Source organism: Perna viridis, chromosome 10, assembly GCF_037379345.1.
Source record: "Perna viridis isolate PV_CMFRI_1.1 ecotype Kerala chromosome 10, ASM3737934v1, whole genome shotgun sequence".
NCBI lineage: Eukaryota > Metazoa > Mollusca > Bivalvia > Mytilida > Mytilidae > Perna > Perna viridis.
In genome coordinates, this window is record NC_142454.1 from 39322253 (window position 1) to 39345978 (window position 23726).

The 23726-nt window shown below is 34.0% G+C and overlaps 1 protein-coding gene across 1 annotated transcript in view; it reads left to right on the top strand.

The window, feature by feature from the left end:
* The first annotated feature begins 2364 nt into the window (after nt 1–2364).
* The window catches only part of LOC148605708 (uncharacterized), a 53565-nt gene continuing 32203 nt past the window's right edge, over nt 2365–23726 (top strand). Inside the window, exons 1-2 of the mRNA XM_088547610.1 lie at nt 2365–2377; nt 22926–22976. Of these exons, the coding sequence (XP_088403736.1) occupies nt 2365–2377; nt 22926–22976 (64 nt within the window). The remainder of the gene's footprint in view (nt 2378–22925; nt 22977–23726) is intronic.

Consider the following 23726-nt stretch of genomic DNA (forward strand, 5'->3'; position numbering starts at 1 on the left):
TAATTTGATGGATCATGGTTCAAATTCTATATTTGGCATTTACTAACATATAGAAAACTTTATATAGAAAGTGATTAGAAAATTTAATAAAAGTCTGTTTTACTCCGTAAATGCATCAAACATTGGCAGCCTGATATAGACAATTGCTTGTGAAACCAACTCACTTATTTTAACTGGGTGTTAGGAAATCCTGTTACTCTTACAAGTGACTTAAAATTACACCTTTTAATAAATAGATAACGACAAATGATATTTTTGCCTGCTTGTATACGATGTGTAACTAGCCAGTGGATATGCCTGAAAGACGATGTAAAAAAATTAGGGGTCATTTTTTTAATGGTCAAACATCACAAGTTGACGACGATTGAAACGTGACAGAGGATATGATGTTAATTTCTGACGAAATAAAAGAATAAGCTCATTGACGCTAATTATGATAGACAAATCATATACTTTTGCACAGGCAAGTAAATTTCATGTCACTTTCGTTTCCGGTTAAACTGATCATTGTGTCTATTTTACTGAGTTATACCGCGCTAGTAGTTCGTCTAGCACCTATAAAAACGTGAACTATTCTCATACTCGCACACATATTATATATGGTACTATTTGATATGGAATACAATGATTGAAGTATAATAATAGTATTTAACTTATCCAACAAATTACCCTACAGTTGCACCTGATCCATGCTCCCAGTTTTTTATTTGAGTCCATGCAGGTTGTTCATTTACTTTTGTTCTTATGTACGTGTTATTTTGATTATTTCATGTTCACTGTTGTGTTTTGACTATTTCATGTTCACTGTTGTGTTTTGACTATTTCATGTTCACTGTTGTGTGTTTCTACTTTCATTGTCAAGTCCCTTGATTGTGTTCTTTCTGAAGAATGTTCGAATCATGATTCCCTTGATCACCCATTCACCATACAAATTAAGAAAGCAGTGGCGGATCTAGAATGGGTTCAGGGGGGTGACACCCCTCCTTTTTATTGAAAAAAACTTGTCAATTTCATAATTAAAATTGACACAAATGGTAAATAATGTCCTAGCACCCTCCTCCGATTCTGAGGAACCCCAGATGGCACCCCTACTTTTCAAAGTGTCTGGATCCGCTCGTGGGAAGAGTACCATCATTAGATTTTGTCATTGTAATCACATGATAATTCAATTAACCAATCATATTAGTTCACAAGTACCTGTGGTCTTGTTTGCACGGAAGTAATGACGTTAGCCCAGAGTACATTTCCGCATTGCATAATAACGAGAACGTAGATTTTGAGAAATGCTGAATCATCCCTGAACATCAAATAAACTGATAAAAACACACACTGTGTCAGTCACCAAAAGTTGAAAGTAACTACTTGCAGACCGCATCGATTTATCAAATAAAAAAGGGTTCTTAAAACGGCCTACTATCAAAGTTGGTTGATTGTCTTTTTTATACGTGCGTGTATTAGACGCACGTATTTTAAAATCAATCTGTGAACAAATAAAGTTATCAAAGAAAGGTCAAAACGATAATGAAAAAGGGGGATGATGCAACTTACGAGTTTGAATTTAATTACTGTATTTTGTAAGACATGTAAACTCAATGTACGGTGAATGATTTTTCAGTTATCAAAATGTAAATTAAAAAGTTCAGGTAGTTATTCGTTGTTCTGTTAACGGAAACTCACGCCGTAAACAAACTGTTATTATATTTCGACTTTCGAGTGTGACTTCCGGTTTATGAAAAGTTCTGTTAATATAGATTCCTTCTGTTTAAGCGAGTTCTATTTATTTATTCAAACCAATTGAATGTTTAAAGTCGACACCCATCGTTTTGTAAGAAGTCTATTATAACTCAACTTTCTTTTCTTCAAACGAATATTATACTCCCATTTTACTGCATGTGTATAAATGTTATAAATACTTGTATGTTGTGGTTATAATCATTTACCTAAGATAATTCATTTATATTGAATAAGGAGGAGGCGAATGATTCTTTTTCCAGGGGCACACTTTTTGTTTCGTAACAAGTCGAAAACATTATTTTTTCTTCGAATACAGTTAAAATTACTAAAAGCTGAGAATGAAACACACCTTTTTTCACATGGATAGCGAAAAATTATGTTTCTTTCGAAAAATCGGAAACGAACTTTTTTCATGAAAATCCACAGCCTCCCCTCACCCCTCTTTCCCTCCACCGAAAATCAAATAGTTGCTGCCTAAACTTTCCATAAAGGATAATTAACGTAATCCTTTAAAGTATTTTGCGAGATAATTTTATCGTACATTGTAACTGCACTGTTTTGCCTACTGGTTTGCCAATTTTTGCCCGAATCAAATATGTGCTGCCTGTTGGTATTACAAATCGAATCGGAATGGTAGCAGAAGGTTTGGCGCGAGTTAAAACCTGACTTAGCCCATTATGTTCATATGAAATGCCTGTACAGTCAGGACAATTGTTTCCAGCTTTTTGGTTTTTGCCTTCATATAGCTATTCGTTTTATGATATTAGATATGCCCCTAAAACGCTTCCGTAATTTTCAAATCGAGTTTTGCCTTTTTTCCGACGCAGTCGGTATACATAGTTTCGCTTTTTACCCTTTGACTTTAAGGACGCTCTTCTATGGATACGCAAGTCACATGATCGCAAATCTGATTACCGAATGGTCAATTACTGATACATGTAACATAGTGGCGTTCGAAAAAAAATGTATTGAAACTTGGTAATTGCATGCCATGTGTTATTTTCTTGAAAGAAATGTAGAAACTAAGAAACAAAAAGAAGAAAATTTTACTGCGTCGGCTATCTTTTTTTAAAGATAGTACTTGTTTTCTGTATTGTATAGTCTGTTTCTTTGTTTCATGATTCATTACATTTGGATTTCGATTTATCTATAAATACTTTTGTATACTTTTGCTATTGTTAAAGATGATTAAACATTAAAAATATTTCCATGTGTTGGAATTCAAAGAATTGTGGACTTTTACGAATTACTGTATATGCAAAGTACTTTATTCTGGATTTTTGAAAATGAAATTCTGATTAAAACAAGCTTATTTCATCATATATATACATAGATATACATGTCAATGATATTTTTTCAGTGTTTTAGTTGAAATTTGCTAGAACCTACATGTATATTAATAAAACATTGAAGATGTTACCAAGATGTACTTCAATGAAGGGCGTTTAAGTACATTTAATAAGTGTTGTTTCGATCAAAAGAGACTCATATTTGAATTGAGTTCTAACTTCTTGTGTACATTTCGTAACTTTACAGATTAGGTAGGATTTTATACTTCTTTTTATTGCAGAAATGAATTCAACACTCAGTGATGATTCTAACGGGGGAGACCCCTTAATCTTCTATACGTGGAACTATTGGGACAAAAATTAGTAAATAATCCCATGGCAACCAACACCTTTCACCTTATTCTCACAAAGATCTACATTCTCTGGGTTTGCCCCTGTGACTCTTAAAAAACACTCATTTACAAAAAAAATATAAATTAAATGATGAATTTGTAATCTTTTTTCCTGGCTTGGGTTCCCACTTTCAAGTATGGGGATTGTTCCAAGGTGACAGTGTATTGAATGTATTTCAACAATGAGAAATATTAAAAATATGTTCATTTGAAACAATGTGACTAAGTAGCACCGAACAGAAGAATCATGCAAAATGTGATTCATGCAGAGTTGGAATGCCTACATATTTTTATTTTTTATATTTTGCTTAAAATGTCATAGTAAACAGAAAGAAAAGTCCAGGTTTTTACATAACCCTGTTCTTAGGAGATAAAATTAATATATGGAATGTATACTGCAGAATTCAAATTTAAGGGAGATAACTCTATAAAAGACACTAAATTGCAATAGAAACTATTGGATGTTCCGCGTGGATTATCTCCTTAGAGCAGACATATGGGAATGAAATAATTATACATTTCATCATATAGACCTATAAAGTAACTTAATAACAAAAATAAATATATGTAGTCTTGTTTTAGGTGTGTCACATTTTACAGAATTTGTTTGATTCTTACAAAGACTGCTACTTAATATAGCTTCGAACATGTCTCTTTAGTTCAGGATCTGTGAGAACTGACTTAGTTCTATAATACGTTTCCGGCCAAGTCCTCTATGGTATTCCTAATTCGGGGATTTTTATATTAATGAAATAAGTAGATTAGAATACTTTTCTTTGTTCCGGGAACGGCGTGCTACATGTAGATATCTGTTACACAGTAATACTTTAACAACTACAAAATGGGTCATTTAAAATGGCGATTCGTTTTGAACATGCACGCAGTAAATAATTTACCTCTGGCATAAAATTTAAATAAAAGATATGCAATATAATATTCTTGTGCCTATATATACAATCAGTAAAGAGGTACGAAGTGAGCTTATTGTGAAATAGATATTTTAATACAAATTTTAAAGTCGACATAGGTTTTCATGTAAATTAATTACTAAACTGACAAAAATCCTTTTCAATGGTAACTCCGTTGAAACAGGATTATAGTACTACGTTAATAAGAAGACAAATAACATGTAATTTGGGTCTTGTGACAAATGGTCCCAAACTCCTTCGGTGGTCCTTTAACGACGTTGCATGCTTAAAATCATTTCTTCTTTGTTCTGCATCTTTTATTAAGCAACTCTGCAATGTCTTTTTTTCTGTTGTAAATGACACGAAATAAATAAAAATAATATAAACATCTGTTGGTGCATCGGTAACAAAGGCAAACGGTGCCAGTCGATAGTTTTTCATACCTCAGTTTAGTCCAATAACCACATTCAAAAATAAAGAATTTCACAACGTCCCTGCACGTAGAGGTCGTTTAAATGTGCTTCAGCTTTATCGAATGATAGTAGTATAAGAAATGAAATCGATTGTCTATTTTGTTATATAATAAATTGGAATTACAAAACTTTTTTTTACAATAAGAACTTTATTGATGTGTCCTCGAAACTGTGTCATGATTCATATAAAAGTGTACCACGGGTTGAATTGTTCCTTGTATCCAAAGACAGCATAAGATGCATGTCTAACTTGCACGTACTTCGCGCTAATTTGGTAATCACATTTTATCATGCATGGTTGAAAGAGATTGGACAAATAGGGGAGTGTAGTAGCTCGTATTTAGATACTTTTAATGCAATTCGTTAGTACAATGCAAGGAGCGATATAAATTGATTCATCAACAGTTTGAATATTTACTTTGCATTGAAATTTACTACATAAAAGTCTTAATTTAGAGATTTAAAGGTTATATAACAGTTCCTAACAACTCATGTTCACGACAAACATACACACATTTAAATCCATTCATGTATTGGTGAAAAGGGATGATAAGACAGGGAAGCGTAACGTCATCCACTTATTTAAATAATTTATATTCGTGTATGAAGTGCGGTGCTACATGTACATGTATGCAGTGTAGTGTCTTTCCTCTATGACGTGTAATCTATTCATGGTCTTGTAAAATTAATTGAGAAGACATTGTGCATTGTATATGTCATAATACAGGTGCAAAAAGTTCAATCTATTTTTAATACAAGTATATTGTGCATGCAGTTTTAGTCAGTTGGTTAATTTGTTTAAAAGTAAAACCAACATACAATCATAGGTCACGTCTCCTTTACATTAATAGTAAAATTGTTATTTTTATGCCCTATCCCTTTTGGGGCATCGACGACCAAAATGTAACGTGTAACTGTTTCAGTAGCTACAGTTACTGCTTTAACACAGTTAGGCATTCACTGGTACAATGTACATGTACCCCCAAGATGAAATGCCCCTCTCCCGATCCTATCTCAGTCAGGCTATTGACCAGAAAGATCGATGTCCTCTATCGCAACAGGTGCGATGAAATTCTTGATAAATTAAATTGAAACTTGGAAGAGATGCTACTGCATAACTTAAAAGCCGACTTTAAGGTTCAGCTAAAGTCAATATCTAGGACATTCCATAATGAAAAGTTCTCATTCATAGTTTTATTAATACATTAAATTTAGCATTGAAACATTGCTAAATGCACCTTTATAAGTATATGACACACAAGCACAAGTCAAACTTAGGAACACATGTTTTATAACTTCTATGTAACATTAACAACAAAAATGTAGACATCATATTTTAGAATACATCTACAGCTATCAAAAATAAGATTTGACGTCTGAAATTCGTATAGTTCTGTTCCTAAATGAATAATGCAGTGCAAGCTAGCAATAATTTGTGACAAATTGCTAGATCTGAATGAAAACTTTAATATTTTATATTTATTGGCGTTAGTATTTAGCTGTATCATGGTATAAAATATCTCAATTCATCTAAATTTTAAAAAGTGGCAATTTTATCAAGAAAATTAATGCTAGCTTGCACTGCATTATACATTTAGGAACAGAACTATACGAATTTCAGACGTCAAATCTTATTTTTGATAGCTGTAGATGTATTCTAAAATATGATGTCTACATTTTTGTTGTTAATGTTACATAGAAGTTATAAAACATGTGTTCCTAAGTTTGATTTGTGCTTGTGTGTTATATACATATAAAGATGCATTTAACAATGTTTCAGTGCTTAATTTAATGTATTATTAAATCTATGAATGAAAACATTTCATTAAGGAATGTCCTAGATATTGACTTTAGCAGAACCTTAACTCTAGCCTATCATGTAAGGATATAAATTTAACAATTCCAATTCCGAACACATTGATATAGAAGCGGATGGAACAGCTATTTGTGATCAGTTCGTACTGTCCATGGTATGACTTATCATTTATATTAGCGGACGGTAACAGAAATTCAAGGACTAAACTAGCATGAGTTATACCAAGGCCGTCAATAGAATATGGACAAATTAAAACATTCATCGACACAGTCGAACTTATTAGGTTACGATGACCTTCTCTGGTTAACCATGGTCCAGTGTAAACAACTACAAGTGAATTATATTCTTGACCAATCAAAACGCATAGATTAAATACTTATCATTTATACACTACTCTATTGTATCTTCGTTATTTCCAATTCTAACAATACAACATGTACCCATGTCAAATATTAATAAATATAAATTGATATTTATTTTTTGTTTGGTGCCCGAATTTCCAATTACACAACCAGATATAAATATCGTTTGCAATAAATTAATTACAACTTGTCCTTTACTGTCATTATTATCGGTCCAAAATGTCCTTTTAAGTTAAAGCTTTAAATTTTTGCATTTGACACACATTCTTCACGCTGCCAGGTGTCTTTTTTAATGATCCATTAATAGGCCTTTTGTGATGGTCCAAGTTATCTTTTTTTATGGTCCGAGTTTTCTTTACTGACCGTCCGAGTATTTTTTTTGTCAAAATGTACGATCCGAGTGGTCATTGTCCGAGTTGTCCGAGGATCGAGTTGTCTTGCACCCATTGTAATTACTAAAACAAACTGCTTTGCAGTATCTGATGGTAGAATCCGAAGAACATTTACTTTACCGAACAATACAATGCATCGATCAAACAAAAATAATATGTAGATGTGTTCCACGACCTCTGTTTTTATGAGAAAAAAATGTTAAGTGATCAAATGACGATGGTCGCACCAGTACATTCCCCATTTTTCTCCGTGTTGGAATACTGTGAAAGTACTTTAATTCGTGGATACCAATTTTCGTGGATTAAGGAAGAAATACAAATTCGTGGATTCTTAAATTCATGGTTTTGAGATTTTCATTATACACATGAATGTAAATTTCCTTTTCGTTGGGAACAAAATTTCGTGGTTTAACCTACCCACGAAAACCACGAAAATTGGTACCCCACGAACAATAGGACTTTCACAGTACTACCTATTTTACCACAGAAGACTGATTTTAATTTTACTGTCACTATTTAGCTAACTTGTAAGATAGTACTGTACTTTAAAAGTACTTTTGCTAGTCTTTCGCATATTGTTTATAGAAAGCGTAATCAAGGGAACCAAGGTTATAGTGGTAATCAAAAGAATGTAATCCAGGGACAAAGACCAGACATGGAAAACAGACACAACAAAGAACATAAAGTAACTAAAATCATACATGCAAAGTAACAAAAGCAAATGAGCAACTCGGATTCCACTAAAAACTGGGAGCATGGCCCAGGTGCATCGGTAGGGTAGGCGTCCTCTGCTTTTCTAGAAACACACCTATAGACTATTACTCCTACTATTTATAGACTGTAGACCATTACATGATGTGCATACATGCATACATGTATCCACGATGGTCCTTGGTTTACACGTAATTCAAATATTATACATTGATTAAACTGTGTATTTTTTGTGCATGAGTGAAAGGGAGAGCCATTTTGGGATAGTAACCTTCTCACGTTCGTTTACGTTTGTGTACTATTTCGTCCTAAATTTCTACAGAGTGCATTTATATTAAAAAGCATGTAGTGAGATAGTAACTATTGCCTTTAGAATTAATTTCTGCTTTTCTTATCTTTTACAATACAATACCCCCACAATATTATTTTTATCCCTAACAACGAAACTTTATGGTATATTGGTACTTTGATAATTCAACAAGGTGCACCTAAAGTCATCAGAAATAAATCACGGAAACTACATTTTATCATTGTTTTACCACGGGCTGGTCATTTATGTCGCATTGTTTTACCCCCCCCCCCCACCCCCAGAGATAGCGAGGGGTTAAATAACGACATAAATGGCCAGCCCGTTGTAAAAGAATGATAAAATGGGTTTCTGTTATTTCTTTAGATTCTAATGGGACTAGTTTCTACAAGCAGCCTATGAGTTGCACGAAATGTTGGTCATGCGTTAATCACTTTTTTTAATCATGGCTGTCATGTGGTCTCAAGAGCTTTGAATTACGTCATATTAGAATTACACCTGTATATACACAATCATAATTATTTGACTGGACAATTTCACCATGATATGTTTTAGTCCATGGAAACAAAAACGAAAAGGACGAAGTCGGTAAGGACCCCTTTTGGCCTGATAATTTGGGCATTTTTGAAAATTTAATGAAATCTGATTTATAGGTAGTAAATGGTCGCAAACACTGAATATAAGATGTTTTTTGACGTTATTTATGACGTTATTCCAGAAATAACAGTATGCATTTATGTAACTTTTACAAAAAAATCTTTAACTTTTAACATTTCTGCAACTTTTAAGATGTTTTTTTTTTTTTTGCGTAGAACGGAAATGGCCACACATCTGTTGACACAAGATACTTTTACCCGAGTTTTAACCGACAATTATACACAAAATGTATGAAGCACAAGAGTCAACGCACATGTGGCCATTGTTAAAATGTGGTGTTTTCCAGCCTTTTTAACAGATTTACCCAGTCTCACCCAAGTTTGAAGGGCATATACGACCATATTTGTTCAAATTATGACCATAAAACAATCAAGTCAACTACTAAACACATTAAAGAGCTGGAGAAACAACATAAAATTTTCTTCATGTAGACTTTGTTTTTGAGGCCAAATTTTGCCCTTACCGAACCAACTTCTTTTTAAAGTGTCGTTTTTGCAATTAGGTACATCTTCAACATTACGCGCAGTTAATTGGTTTTATCACATATGCATAATCGTTTCGGAACTTAAGTGATATTTGAATGCGTACTAAGTGATACGTGGTACCCTTTTTAATGCAAACGCGATTAAAATTTCAATAAGAGTAGAAAATGACTTTGTTTTTCTCCAACACCATTAATGATAAAAACCGTAAAAGTGCATGTTCCTTTCGGGTTAAGCCTTATAATCATTTACATGTAGTTTATTCATTCAACATCTATCTAGGATAATTTTTTTTTCTTAAAACTTTTTTAAGGCTTTTTAAAGTTTTATAAGGAAAATAACGATACATGTACGTTCAGTTCAATATACTCTATATATAAAAGTGGATGATCGTACGTGAAGAAAAAGTATGTCTGAAATAGTGTTCACAATAAATATACATTACCGATCGACGTATATACGTATCATATACGGAAGCTGTTACTGGTCAGCGGGTGAGATTGGCAAAATCTTTGAAATAGCGATCATTATACCAAGCGGAAGATCAAAAGACATCGCTCTAGTTTAGTTGAGGCGGAAAAGTGAATCCTGTTGTTTATTACCGTTGCTAATGACCTTAAAATTTACTTTAAGACAAAAAAGTTATTATTTTCAATTTATATTAGGAATATGTTTAGTAAACATTAAATTATCAACAAAAACTGTATCAAATAATGGTAAGATAAATCCGCGATCTTTAATTGAAATTATTTTGAATGGGGATACGTTTAAGAAAATGGATCAGGCTTAAATTTGTGTTGGATCACCAAAAAAAAAATCAGGAAAAAATACACAAGTCCGTCAAATGTGTATCTAACAACATGCCAAATTTTGGGTTTTTTTTCTTGCTTTAAAATCATAGAAACAAAATTTAAGTGAGTCGGGACATCGAAGGCTTGCCGATGTACACATGACATACTTTTACTGAAGTTCATCTTTTATAATCACGTAAATAAGCTTGTCAACCATTAAGTTCAAGGTTACATGTACTAAAATATCGGCAAAGTGGTTACAGTCTGAAAGTGATTTACTACAAATGTACAACTATCAGCCATATTTACTCAAATATTATTTTAGGATACTTTTCACTCTATTTACTAGGAGTAATATTTCCTGCTTTTGAGGTGTCCGTGGTAGTGTTGAACATGGCTTCTATTTGAAACGTTTTGGTTCGCAAATTTTTTTTCTCTCCGTCAAAATATGCTAACTACTAAAAATAAATTTTCGTGATTCTGTTGAAATTTGTTGATTTGTCAGTTAAACGGCACCTAGTCTGTGAGTTTATGATTAGGTTTTGTATCCACGTCGTTTGTTTTTGTTTTTTGTTTTAGTTATTCCATTCGTTTTGTCTTGTGATTTCAGTTTTACGTTTTACTTTTGATTCCTTTCTCACGCTTTCAGTCCCGAATTTTTTAAGTTTGTGTTACAATCACACTGTCTATTTTTGTGGTTTACGAAATTTTATCAACCCGAGACTCTTATATCACCCCAAGGGCCACCGGCCCCGTGGGTGATATAGGTCGACGGTTGACACAGCATGTGATAGAGATTTTAACATGTCATGTTCATTAAATATATAATATTTGTTTAAGCAATTGAGTATGGTGTGTGAAGGGATGCTATATTAGGTATGCGATATAGGTCTAGAGGTGTGATATAGGGTATGCGGTATAGGTCTAGTGGTGTGATATAGGGTATGCGGTATAGGTCTAGTGGTGTGATATAGGGTATGTGGTATAGGTCTAGAGATGTGATATAGGGTATGCGGTATAGGTCTAGTGTTGTGATATAGGGTATGCGATATAGGTCTAGAGGTGTGATATAGGGTATGTGGTATAGGTCTAGTGGTGTGATATAGGGTATGTGGTATAGGTCTAGAGGTGTGATATAGGGTATGCGGTATAGGTCTAGTGGTGTGATATAGGGTATGCGGTATAGGTCTAGTGGTGTGATATAGGGTATGCGGTATAGGTCTAGAGGTGTGATATAAGGTATGCGGTATAGGTCTAAAGGTGTGATATAGGGTATGCGGTATAGGTCTAGAGGTGTGATATTGGGTATGCGGTGTAGGTCTAGAGGTGTGATATAGGGTATGCGGTATAGGTCTAGAGGTGTGATATAGGGTATGTGGTATAGATCTAGTGGTGTGATATAGGGTATGCGGTATAGGTCTAGTGGTGTGATATAGGGTATGCGGTATAGGTCTAGAGGTGTGATATTGGGTATGTGGTGTAGGTCTAGAGGTGTGATATAGGGTATGCGGTATAGGTCTAGAGGTGTGATATAGGGTATGTGGTATAGATCTAGTGGTGTGATATAGGGTATGTGGTATAGATCTAGTGGTGTGATATAGGGTATGTGATATAGGTCTAGAGGTGTGATATAGGGTATGTGGTGTAGATCTAGTGGTGTGATATAGGGTATGTGATATAGGTCTAGAGGTGTGATATAGGGTATGTGGTGTAGATCTAGTGGTGTGATATAGGGTATGCGGTATAGGTCTAGAGATGTTATATAGGGTATGTGGTGTAGGTCTAGGGGTGTTATATAGGGTATGCGGTATAGGTCTAGAGGTGTTATATAGGGTATGTGGTGTAGGTCTAGGGGTGTTATATAGGGTATGCGGTGTAGGTCTAGGGGTGTGATATAGGGTATGCGGTATAGGTCTAGTGGTGTGATATAGGGTGTGCGGTATAGGTCTAGTGGTGTGATATAGGGTATGCGGTATAGGTCTAGAAGTGTGATATAGGGTATGTGGTATAGGTCTAGTGGTGTGATATAGGGTATGTGGTATAGGTCTAGAGGTGTGATATAGAGTATGCGGTATAGGTCTAGTGTTGTGATATAGGGTATGTGGTATAGGTCTAGTGGTGTGATATAGGGTATTTGGTATAGGTCTAGTGGTGTGATATAGGGTATGTGGTATAGGTCTAGAGGTGTGATATAGGGTATGCGGTATAGGTCTAGTGGTGTGATATAGGGTATGTGGTATAGGTCTAGAGATGTGATATAGGGTATGCCATATAGGTCTAGAGGTGTGATATTGGGTATGTGATATAGGGCATGCGATATAGGGTAGACGAGATAGGGTAGACGATACCGGGTTTAATCAAACACTTATTATAAATAAGCAAAACAGTTATATTTTAATATGAAGGTATGAATTATAGTAATACTGACTGTATTAATGACGATAGTATGCACGTGTATTGTATATTTAATTAAAATAGTTAACAGTCACTAAAAGTATATATGTGTATATGTCATGAATACGTACATGTACAAGTATATCTTCATGTAAATGCTACCAAGATGATAGGTATGAAATATTCGATTATGGAAGACAAAGAAAATGTTAATAAATATAACATTTGGAAATTGAGAGAAATTGTCTTCTTGTAAGTCCGAAAATAATACTGTCTTGTCAGTTCTTGCAGTGTACATGTAGTTATGTCTTATATTTTAGAAGTACTAGGAAACTGGATATAATCATTTTCAATTGCCAATCATATTTGTTTATTAATAATTCAATTATAGGTACTTGTTTTTCTATCGCTATTCACACGTACATGTACCCTGGGAAAAATATCTTCAATGGGTATGTGTGGATATCAAAGCCAAATCATAGACAGAAACAAGTGCCTGTGCTATATGGGGGCACTTTAAGAAAAAAAATGCTAGTTCAAAATTAAACTGCTAAATAATATTCTTAGTTTACTAATAAAGCCACCAACCATTTTTATCCTGCGGGTAGGGAGTTGGATTTGATGTTAAATTATATTTTTTTATCCAATGAATGGATGAGTTTAGTCACAGATTCCGAATCGGAACTTTTTTTTGAAGAAGATCCTACGACCTGGCCCCTCCTCACTTTTAAAGTGGTGCCAAACAAAACCTTGTGACGAATTTAAACTAGCTTTCTGGGTGTCATATGCTCTGAACATATATTGTCTTAGCATAACTTTGCATATTGTGAGAATTCTTCATTGGTTATTGTCATATTCTACTCTAATCTTGAATGATTTTAAGATACGATTGCCATACGACGATTGAAATCATATAGGATAGTACATGTACGTTCTACATTACCACCTTTGACCCTTTTTGTTAACATTGTTTACACATGAGCTGTTTCTTTAAGTAAAATTGTAAGTTTAAATATGCGACATCGGAGGAAAATAATTTTTAGTTTCTAGGGGACTAGAAAACATTTACCTTAAAATTAGTATGCATGATCCAAGTTTAAACCACAGTTTACCACCAGATTAAGACTAAGAATTTTTCAAAACTTATCAACAGTTTCTTAGGAAGGTCTCAGTGGAGTTTTATTCTGACCCAGCAATTTTGAAAGGGGTTTCAGAAAAAAGGAGGGTCTCAGGTTATTTTTGTTCATTTTGAAACATAAAATGGTTTAACCGCTGGGCCCCTGAATCTGTATCTGCATAGTCGTTGCCCGATTGACATTTCCCCCTAATCTTCGTGGAGCCTTTTTAGGGTAGGCGGATCCAGACGAAGCCCGTCTCCCCCCAAAAAAATTGGAAACTGATTTTTTTCATATAAAATATAATAGTTTATTATGTTAAAACATAAAAATATACATAGAAAGCAATACAGTTCCATAATATATATGTAATGCATATTTTTTCACAAAATTTGACACCTCAGGTTGTCCCTCCCCGTCCCTTTTTGTAAATCTCTAGTTCTGTCACTGTTTATTTAAGATTAAACGTCTAGTCAGACATTGTGTAGTTGTCCCATCGCATGCTTTTCTCTATTTTCAGAACGAGTGATTTTTTTTTCTTAAAAAGGCTCTTCGCACGTGAATAAAGAAGGGCCTGATTGTTTTTCATACATGAATGGTAATTCAAAATCAGTTAACATATAAAATTGGGTCAAATAAACTTTTCATGAAACGAAGAAACATTTCCTATAAGACGTATTGTGATTGATACATGTATAACTACATGTCCAATGGAACTCGGTATAACAGCCCTTGAGCATAGCAAAAAAACTGGAATTATTCTGATAAAAAGCTTATGACTGAAGTACCTGCTTGTTATTACATAAGCTCTAGGATACAGGATAGCAAAAAATGATAACTAAAACATATACATGTTCGTGTTAAGCTACACGTTAATTTCGTATTCATAATTATGTAAATGCATGTTTAGTAATGATCCTGACATCACAGAATAGTATGCTGAACATTAGGTTTAATCAATTCAGGCTCCGGGAATACAAACGTCTTTATTGGATATTCCAGACGCTCATATACATGCAGTTAAACACGTATTGATTCGGAAAAGAAATGGATGTGAATCTAAGTGTTCCCGCGCAAGCGAGAATTTAACACAGTGAGAATAACCATAGACAGTTATGCCACTTCAACCCTACCCTCCTTGATAGTTTTTTTTTTCAGCAGCAGCAGGAGTTTAAAATATAATATTTGAGCATGATGTTCAATGTTAAGGAATGGGATAAATATTGAATCTTAATTTTTCAGTCCATCGCTGAGTAATTCCACCTGTTTTAGGGGAGTGTGGATAGAATTTTGTTTTTTTAGTATATCTGCACTCTCCCTTCGGCTGACAAAATGGTTGGTGCCTTACCATAATTAATATTGTGACTCCGTAAATGACACTGTCGGTCAATCGACGTTTGCAAGATTGAATCAATTTATGTACATGTACTATTTGCACGTTCCAAATTTGAATGCATATAGTGCCTAATGAAAGATGATTTTGTTTCATCTGTGAATGATAAAGTAATGGGAAATTGTCAACAATAATCTCTAAACCTCTAACAGTTTGATCACAATGAGCATTACAAACTGCGAGTGCAGAAGCACGTTAAGGAGGTTGACTAAGGTAAGGGACACAACTCATTAAAATCATTGGAACGTTTGTATTCAGACTCTTTATATCAATCTCATGTAAGCATCAAAGGAGCTTGGATTGATATCATTCTGTTTCAAATGAAAGCTTGAAAGGCTTAGGTGAAATTGAATATGATACAAACATAACACTGATTTCAAGAGTTATGCCCCTTACCCTAGGTCTACCTCCTTAAATTCATGATACACTATACAAATACATGTAACAGACTGAAATACGTCATTGATATTTGAAACTATAAATAATACTAACTCAGTAGATCAACATGTACTTTTCCACATACAGTAGTGGATCCAGCGGAGGATTCGTCAAGAATCCCTCCTTTTGTTGGAAGATTAAAGAAGAGAACTAAGATTCTAGCAGAAATCAAAAGAATGTCATTCAGGTACAAAGACCAGACATGGAAAACAGACATACACAGCAAAGAAAATGAAGTAACTAAAAAATACATACAAAAGTAAATGAGCAACTCGGACTCCAATAAAAACTGGGAGCATGGACCGGTAGGGTAAGCGTCTTCTGCTTTTCTAGAAACAACCGCAGAATTGGAAAAGTTTATTAATTTGTGCAAAATTTGGGAATTAATGTGCGATTAGTAATCGCCCTCCCGCTGTCAAGTCGTTAATATCGTGCAAATGGTACAACCCCTAGATCTACACGCACCTTTTTTAGATTTTTGAATCCACTCCAGTACATACATGGTACATGTACATTTAGTAATTCATCCTTTTTTTAACATGAGAAAGCATTTTATATGTATCATAAAACGTGACTTTAGCTACCGTTGTAAAAAAGAGCTTTTTTATGTATATATTGTATGGAATGACCAAATTTGACAGTTCTAACATTGTTGGAAAATTTTCAGACGCTTCCATGGTATAGTCTTGTTTAACATGAAAAATAACTCTGTTGATTATGATATCGACGACAGACGTAATTCATTAATCATGTTTAATAACCGGAAACAGAGATGTCTGCTGTTCCAACTGCTTCATTGCGCAGATGCATGTTGGGTGTGCACGTAAAAGAAATGAACTTATTAATTTTTACGTTTACATTATTTGTATCAATTCATCTAAAAGGGAATTTAATTTTTCTATCAAGATATCAGGATGACATAAAAATGAGATAGAAACTGTATTGAAAATTAAAATCGTATCTTGTTACAACCTTTCCCTATTAAACATTGATTTCCAGATTATCTTATATTCAAATCGCTGAATGGGCATGTTATAACTTTCATAAGTCTCGTCATCATTTCTAGATAATTTATTTGAAGTTTTTGAATGGATTTCTTGTACAAATTCCCTTTGATGTTACCTTCAATTACATGTTAAAGAAATCATAACTATTTATCTTTATGTTTTCAAAAGTGAAAGTAATGTCTGCACGTTTATTCACGTTTCACGCTTCTTGGCTTCATGGTTTTTATGTACCGACTAGCGACTGTCCTCGTCCAAAAGGTTCATATACATGTTCAGTTTTAAGCAAATTGTCTGCGGAGTAATCGATGAGCATGCTCAATATACACTTCTGCGAGGAAAATCTTTTGTTCTACCCCCAAGCAATATCTCTCGGAAAAATATCTGACGCATGTTCGTCGACGGTCCCACGGTTAAGACAATGAGGTCTATTCTACAAGAAATTTCTTCGCTTTTTACAAAACAAGCATTTAAAAAATATCATGGTAATGGGTCAGCCTGATAAGGACTGAACACCCGACAGTGAAAGTATTTTATTTCGTTAAAAAATACAGTGTAGTTCATGGCAAATGTTTGCGATTAAATCGAACTGCTTTGTGACACAAGTGATCTTCCGATGTTAGACACGCTGGAGATTACTTTGTGACACATCTGATCTCCCAATACTGCTTTGTGATACACGTAATATCCTGAAATCAGGTATGCTGGAACCTGCTTGGTGACGCAAGTGATGACACTTTCAAAACTGTTTTGTGACACGTGATCTTCTGATATTAGGAATGCTGGAAACTGCTTTATGACACACGTGATCTATGGATATTAGGCAAGCTTTAGACTGGTTTGTGATTCACATGTTATCCTGATATTATTTATGATAGGGACTGCTTATGACACTTGTAATCTTCTGATATTAGGTATGCTGGAGACTGCTTTGTGACAAACGTGATCTCTAACCAATTATTAAGCATGCTGGAAAATTACGTATTAGAAATGCGTCTATTATTTTACATCTCTTTTACGAGTAATTTTTACGTTTATGAATGGGGGTAAGGTGTACTTTATGGTTTTACGTTTTGTACTTAAACGTGGCAAAGTAAGAGGCGGTGTGTTTATTGAAATAAAAATTTTAATGATGTCTGAGTAAACGAAAATATTCAAATCGTAGTCCGTAAATTGTATTGCGACATCATAGCGCAGTTGCCCTTAAAAGTGGGAAATTATCTTTTATTTTCGTCAAATACATTTTACGAATTTGACGTAAATGTTGAACATATCAGGACACCACCCCGATTTGTTTTAGGATGGGTGTAATTATTTGTTAAAACCACTGCCATGTCGATTGAATATAGTGTTGTATTTTTATTTACCATATTTACTGTTAAATCTTATTAGAATAAAGCGCAGTTCTATTCATATTTTGTGGCGCCATACATGACCACACTAATGGGACGACCGTTTGATTTTGATGGGATGGGAGGCTAACAGTATTTCGTTGGACTTTGGACCAAGTTAATGTTGTTTTTGTTTGTTTTTTTTTCGAATTAAATTTTATCTATGTCAAGGATAATGTTTGATTTGATCAGATTCAATGTCAAAACATTTTAAAATTCTTCCTACCCCCCTCCTAAATCAAATGGTTATCTTCTTTCTTCTTACATTCCTACCTACCTCATTGCTTCACACTGAATGAAAATAGGTTTGATATACAAGAGTTACGATTATTCATTTCTTGGAATTCCGGCGGTAAATTCAATTCCAAGAAGACATGGTTTTACCGAAGAGATTTTTTTAAATTTTTAATTAAATATGTGTAAAGCATTGTTTTTTGGTTTTTTTTTTGTTTTTTTGTCGTTTATCATCCCATCCTGTTTAATGTTTGTTTGTACAGTTTCCGGAAATTGTCGATTACCGGCGGAAAATCATGTTAATATTTAAATTTACTTTTTAAATAGCATGACCGTATTGATCACGTTTTATGTATTAAGTTTTGAAATTGGTATTTTCCTTTCTGCTCATGGTTTTTTTCTTGGAAGCTGTATTCGAGTAGTTTCTTTTCTCGATTTTGGTCTGATTACACACGTGCCATATCATTTGTTTTAATTTTTGTTGTTTGCTGTGTTTTTCAGCCGTTTTCAACTCATGTTTCTCATGGTATTGGTTAAAAAAAACTTCCATTGCGAGTTTTACTGTTTACTCATCCGTTCTATTTATAGTGGGTTCGTTACTCTAGAAACCAATTATGGTTAAACATTGTTTTATTTTGAACCCAACCAGTTATGGAAAAGCGCATATGGTACTTGTTGTTTATTTGTAAAAAAAAGAAAAAAAAACTTAAGTACTATTCTGTGTAAGAATCAGGCAATGGGTTGGACATCATTTTTCTGAATTTGGTATTTTTTTGCCTCAAATATATTCAATACATCTCGAAAACAACCAAACAGCTACTTTAAGTTATCTCAAGGAGGTAGGCCTAAGGCAAGGGACACAACTCTTACAAATCATCGAACGTTTGTAGTCTGCATTTTACATCAATCTCATGTAAGCTTCAAAGCAACATTGACTGATTTCATTCTGTTTCAAATGAAAGCTTTAAAGACTTTAACGAAATTGAAAGTGATACAAACATATCATTGATTTCATGAGTTATGTCCCTTACCCTAGGTCTACCTCCTTAAAGCATCTGTGACGTAGTAATATTTTGCTGATTTCATGTTTATAGTAATTTTCCATAGTGCACTAAATTTGACCTATCAACATCTTAAAAAGGCAAACTTATTATTTCTAGAGGTAATAGGGTAAAATGAATACTTGGATAATGCACTAAAACGTCTGTGTTTTATTTCCTCGTCTGCTACACCTTATCTGCACATTTTGCCTGACTCTTTGACAGAGAAGTACTTGATATAGTTAATTCAAGGTACTCCTTATTTTGACTCCAACCTAAATGTGGGTTCTAGTAGAGATAGGTTTTATCAATTGGTGTTTGGTTGGTTAGATGGTAGGTACATGTACATGGTGGTAGATGATTTGTTGGTTGGTTGGTTGGTTGGTTGGTTGAGTGGGTGATAAATTGGCTGGCTGCAATTTGTATACTACTGGCATATATTTCATGCTTTTTTAGATTTAATTGAATGGAGCATGTTATGAACTAGACTTAGAAAAATTAATATAAACCCTATATGTTAACTCGTGAAAAAGTAGACCGCACAAAATACACTAGAACGAAATGTGACGACTCTGTCAGTCAAGCCATCGATATGGTTCTCTCTAAATTGATAAGGAGGTTAAAATTGCCACTTTCATGAGTCGGGGCGAGCTCGCGATATCATAATTGCACAAAAAAAAAAAACTGGAAAGTTATTCTGTAGCATGGTACATTTAATAAACCACAGTGTAATATTCTGTGGTTTTAATGTGACACCGAAGTAGCTTTTAACATCTGTTTACGATTCGAATGAATGACGCGTAGATATGACTCGTGAATAACAAAGAGTTGTTACGAAACTTTTGAGAAATATTCTCTCCTAATGTCAATTGTCCCTTGAAAGAATTGCGTTACAATGGAAGCCCTGAAATAGTTGAAGTAATTGTTATCTCTGTGTACTAAAGAATTGCAAAACATGGGCTAAGATGTAGTTTTTATTACAACTTTTATTATGTATGACTAAATGATTAAACTAATATATATAAAGCTGTGGTTTAATATGATATTTAAGTATCTTTTAACAAAGGGCTATAGTTTAGTTGAATGTCATCGCGCGCCTAATGGATTTCAAGTAGTTGGTACGGCCACGTGATGTGCCTTAAAAGTTTGTACTGTCCTATAACATCTTTTGTTGTTTATAATTATGGGGAACTAATTTGAATTAATCAAACATTACCATATACCGCGGAAGCTCTTTAAAGTGACATTCCTTATGCTGAATGAATCAATTTTCAAACTAATATTTTATGTTTCCGCAAAGCGTGAAGAAGTCGCCTCACGTACGTACAGAATGTTATCTTTTGGCACGACCGGAAGTCTTTATCACGTCCCTATCAGGTCTTCTTATTAGATGATGGTTTTGTCGTACCTTCAGTGTCACGACCATTTTGAAAAAAGGCGGCCTTTGAAAAAAATTTCATTCCAGATGCTCATCTAAATATGTTGTGCTTAATCCCTGTCAACTTTCATTCCGATCGACCCTGCCCTCTTGGAAATATATCACCTACCAACACTCAACTACACGTGGAAGAAACCGTTAAAGGAACTTGGTACGCCATGTTTCGAAATTGATCCAATTTTTCACAATTCTATTAATAATAAGAAACATATCACATACCAACACTCAACTTCATATACATGTAGAAGAAACCGTTGAGGGAACAAGGTATGTTGTGTGTCGAAATTCGCCCTATTCTATAATTTTATTAAAATTCGAACATACGATAATAGGTGAATGTTTGTAAAATGAATGTATAATAATTATTGAAAAATACTTGAATTCCTTACCGCCCCAGTTGAAAGACATATCGTAAATAAACAAAAAATGATATTTTATAAACAACCCGAAAACTTGAACCTTGGCTAAACAAGAATTGGATTTGTTTTACATGTACAATTGTCAACCTAAGTGATAAGAAAATGTGTTAGAAGTGATTATATAAGTCTATAAGGTCGATCTTTCAAAAGCCTCTCTTTGAGGTTGTCATATCAAAATCATCTATAAAGAATATATATTTCAAAATTATGTTTAAAGTTGACTTATATACTTAATGTTTAAAGTAAGTGAAGAATATTTGAGACAAGATGAAAAGACATACTTGAGACTCAATTGCAAAGACGCTAGAATAACCGGAATGTGCATAAGGGGAATAATTATATATTTTTGAAGCTGCTAAGTTGCGTGATACCTGCGTGCCGATTAGGCTCAATGCTGAAGGAAATGTGAACTAACACAGCCTCAGTTTCTCAGGTGCTTCTAAATGACCAAATGTTCCAAGTCTTGAGTTTGAATATCAATTATAATGACTACTGTAATTCATCATAAAGGGTATATATAGGCAGTGGCGGATCCAGAGGGGTACAGGGAGTTGGCACACCCCCTTTTTATTGGAAAAATTGTCATTGTCATGTGTAAAATTAACAATAATTGGCAAATAATGTCTTAGCATCCCCTTATTTCTGAGGAACCTCGGTTGACACTCCTCCATCGATCCGGCCCTGGTAGGATCTATCTAACATCAAACTTCGTGATAAGAATACATTCAAAACATTGTACATAGTACGCCCAAAAGTTAAAATTCAAAAGACGAGTTGAATCTTGAGCGACACATTGACAGGTAAAAAAAATGAAAAAAGTAAATATGCATGTATCAGCTGAAGTAAACGACTGGGAAATTACAAATTGAAAAGGAACAATACAATGGTAGGTTTAGTTTATCCGTCTCTGATGGTGACTATCGCCTTGCTATTCAATCCATCCATCCCAAATACATGTACAAGCACATATGCAAGCACAGCATCTAACAGCAATTCAGAAATTCAAAAATAAACTCCTGTAAACGAAAATCAAGCGATCTTGTTTATTGAGTTTTCTGTTCAGCTGGTTACGAATCATAGCCCAACAACTCAAGTTTTGAAGTATAATACAAGGCTATAAATAAGGTTTTGTAATACTTTACATGTATTAGAACTGCACACCGGAGGGTAACTTCTTTGCGAATTCGTTTACTTTGATCATGCGCAGAACTGGTGAAAACTTTCTTATCTAGGAGATGTTTTAGAATAGTAAGAGGTTCGCGAATGAAGTTGACTAGTAGTTTCTGCCTTTGAAATCTACCTTATGGGATCAAATTGTTTATTCTTTATCCAACTTTCAAAAGATTTGGTTAATCGATCATGTAAATTATCTACCGAAAAACCGGGTCAAGGTTCAAACGAAATAAAGGTTCATCGCGCACAGAGCTCGATTATTTTACGACCTTTGAACCCAAAACGTATTCGAGATCCATTTATTTGTCTTCAAATTGAAACTGGGTCACTAAAAAGACAAATCACATCATTCAAAAGATAAATATCTTGTCAGTATTTGTGTTCAAATCGTACTTGTTTTGACAGAATGTTCCGTGCATAAACAAATTTGTTATACCCTTATGTCAACAGCTGAACGGTTTAGACAATTTAACATCATTAACCCCTGTATCGAGCCATTATCTAAACCATTGTCTCTTAAATTTTGAATGTGACTATAGGAGATTATATGAGTATTATGCACATCTGATAAGATAATTTAGCTAAATTTGTGCAGTGTATATGTCATCGTACTATCTCAGAAGGTAAGAACTACTATATAGCTATAATCGAAAATTGTTCTGTTAAATATATAAATCCGATTATTGTTAAACTTGGTAGAAAGTTACATTTTCTGAAAGTGGGATTTCACAAATCTTGATTTATCAAGTAAGTCTATTTATAACCCCTTGGAGATATTCTTGGTGCGGCCTACTTTTGAAATTACTCAAATAATATTATCTGGAAATTCTAAGGCACTTGTACTTTGAACGCCCTGTGAGGAACCTCTCCTTAGTTATACTAGCCGTCACATTTTAAACTGCGTTTCTCAAATCTGTCTTTATTTTGTGCGTTTTAAATTATTTTTCTGTTTCTATTATATCGGGAAGGATGTGTCTGCATCGACACTATTTAATGATGACACTGTTTTACGTACCGAAAATGATATAAAATACAAAATGTTTATGTGCATGATTGGTAAGTTCTGACATTTTTTATATCCAAAACCAATAAACTAGTCAAGTAAGTTTCTGTTTTGTTATTGTCTGAGTGTCTGTTCGTCAAACCTACTGTATGTTTGCATTGAGGCTTTCCGTTTTATGGATTTTGATGAGTTTGATTTGTCTTGACTTTATACGTTTTCCGATTCTATGAAACTTGCATTGAATATTCAGTTGAATTAATAACACGTGCCAGGGCTTGACACTGACTTCATTTGTTTGGTTGTCAACAGGACTACTTCAGAGGTAAAACAGGTAATCCGCAGACAGTCATGACGGTTATGTTCTTAGATC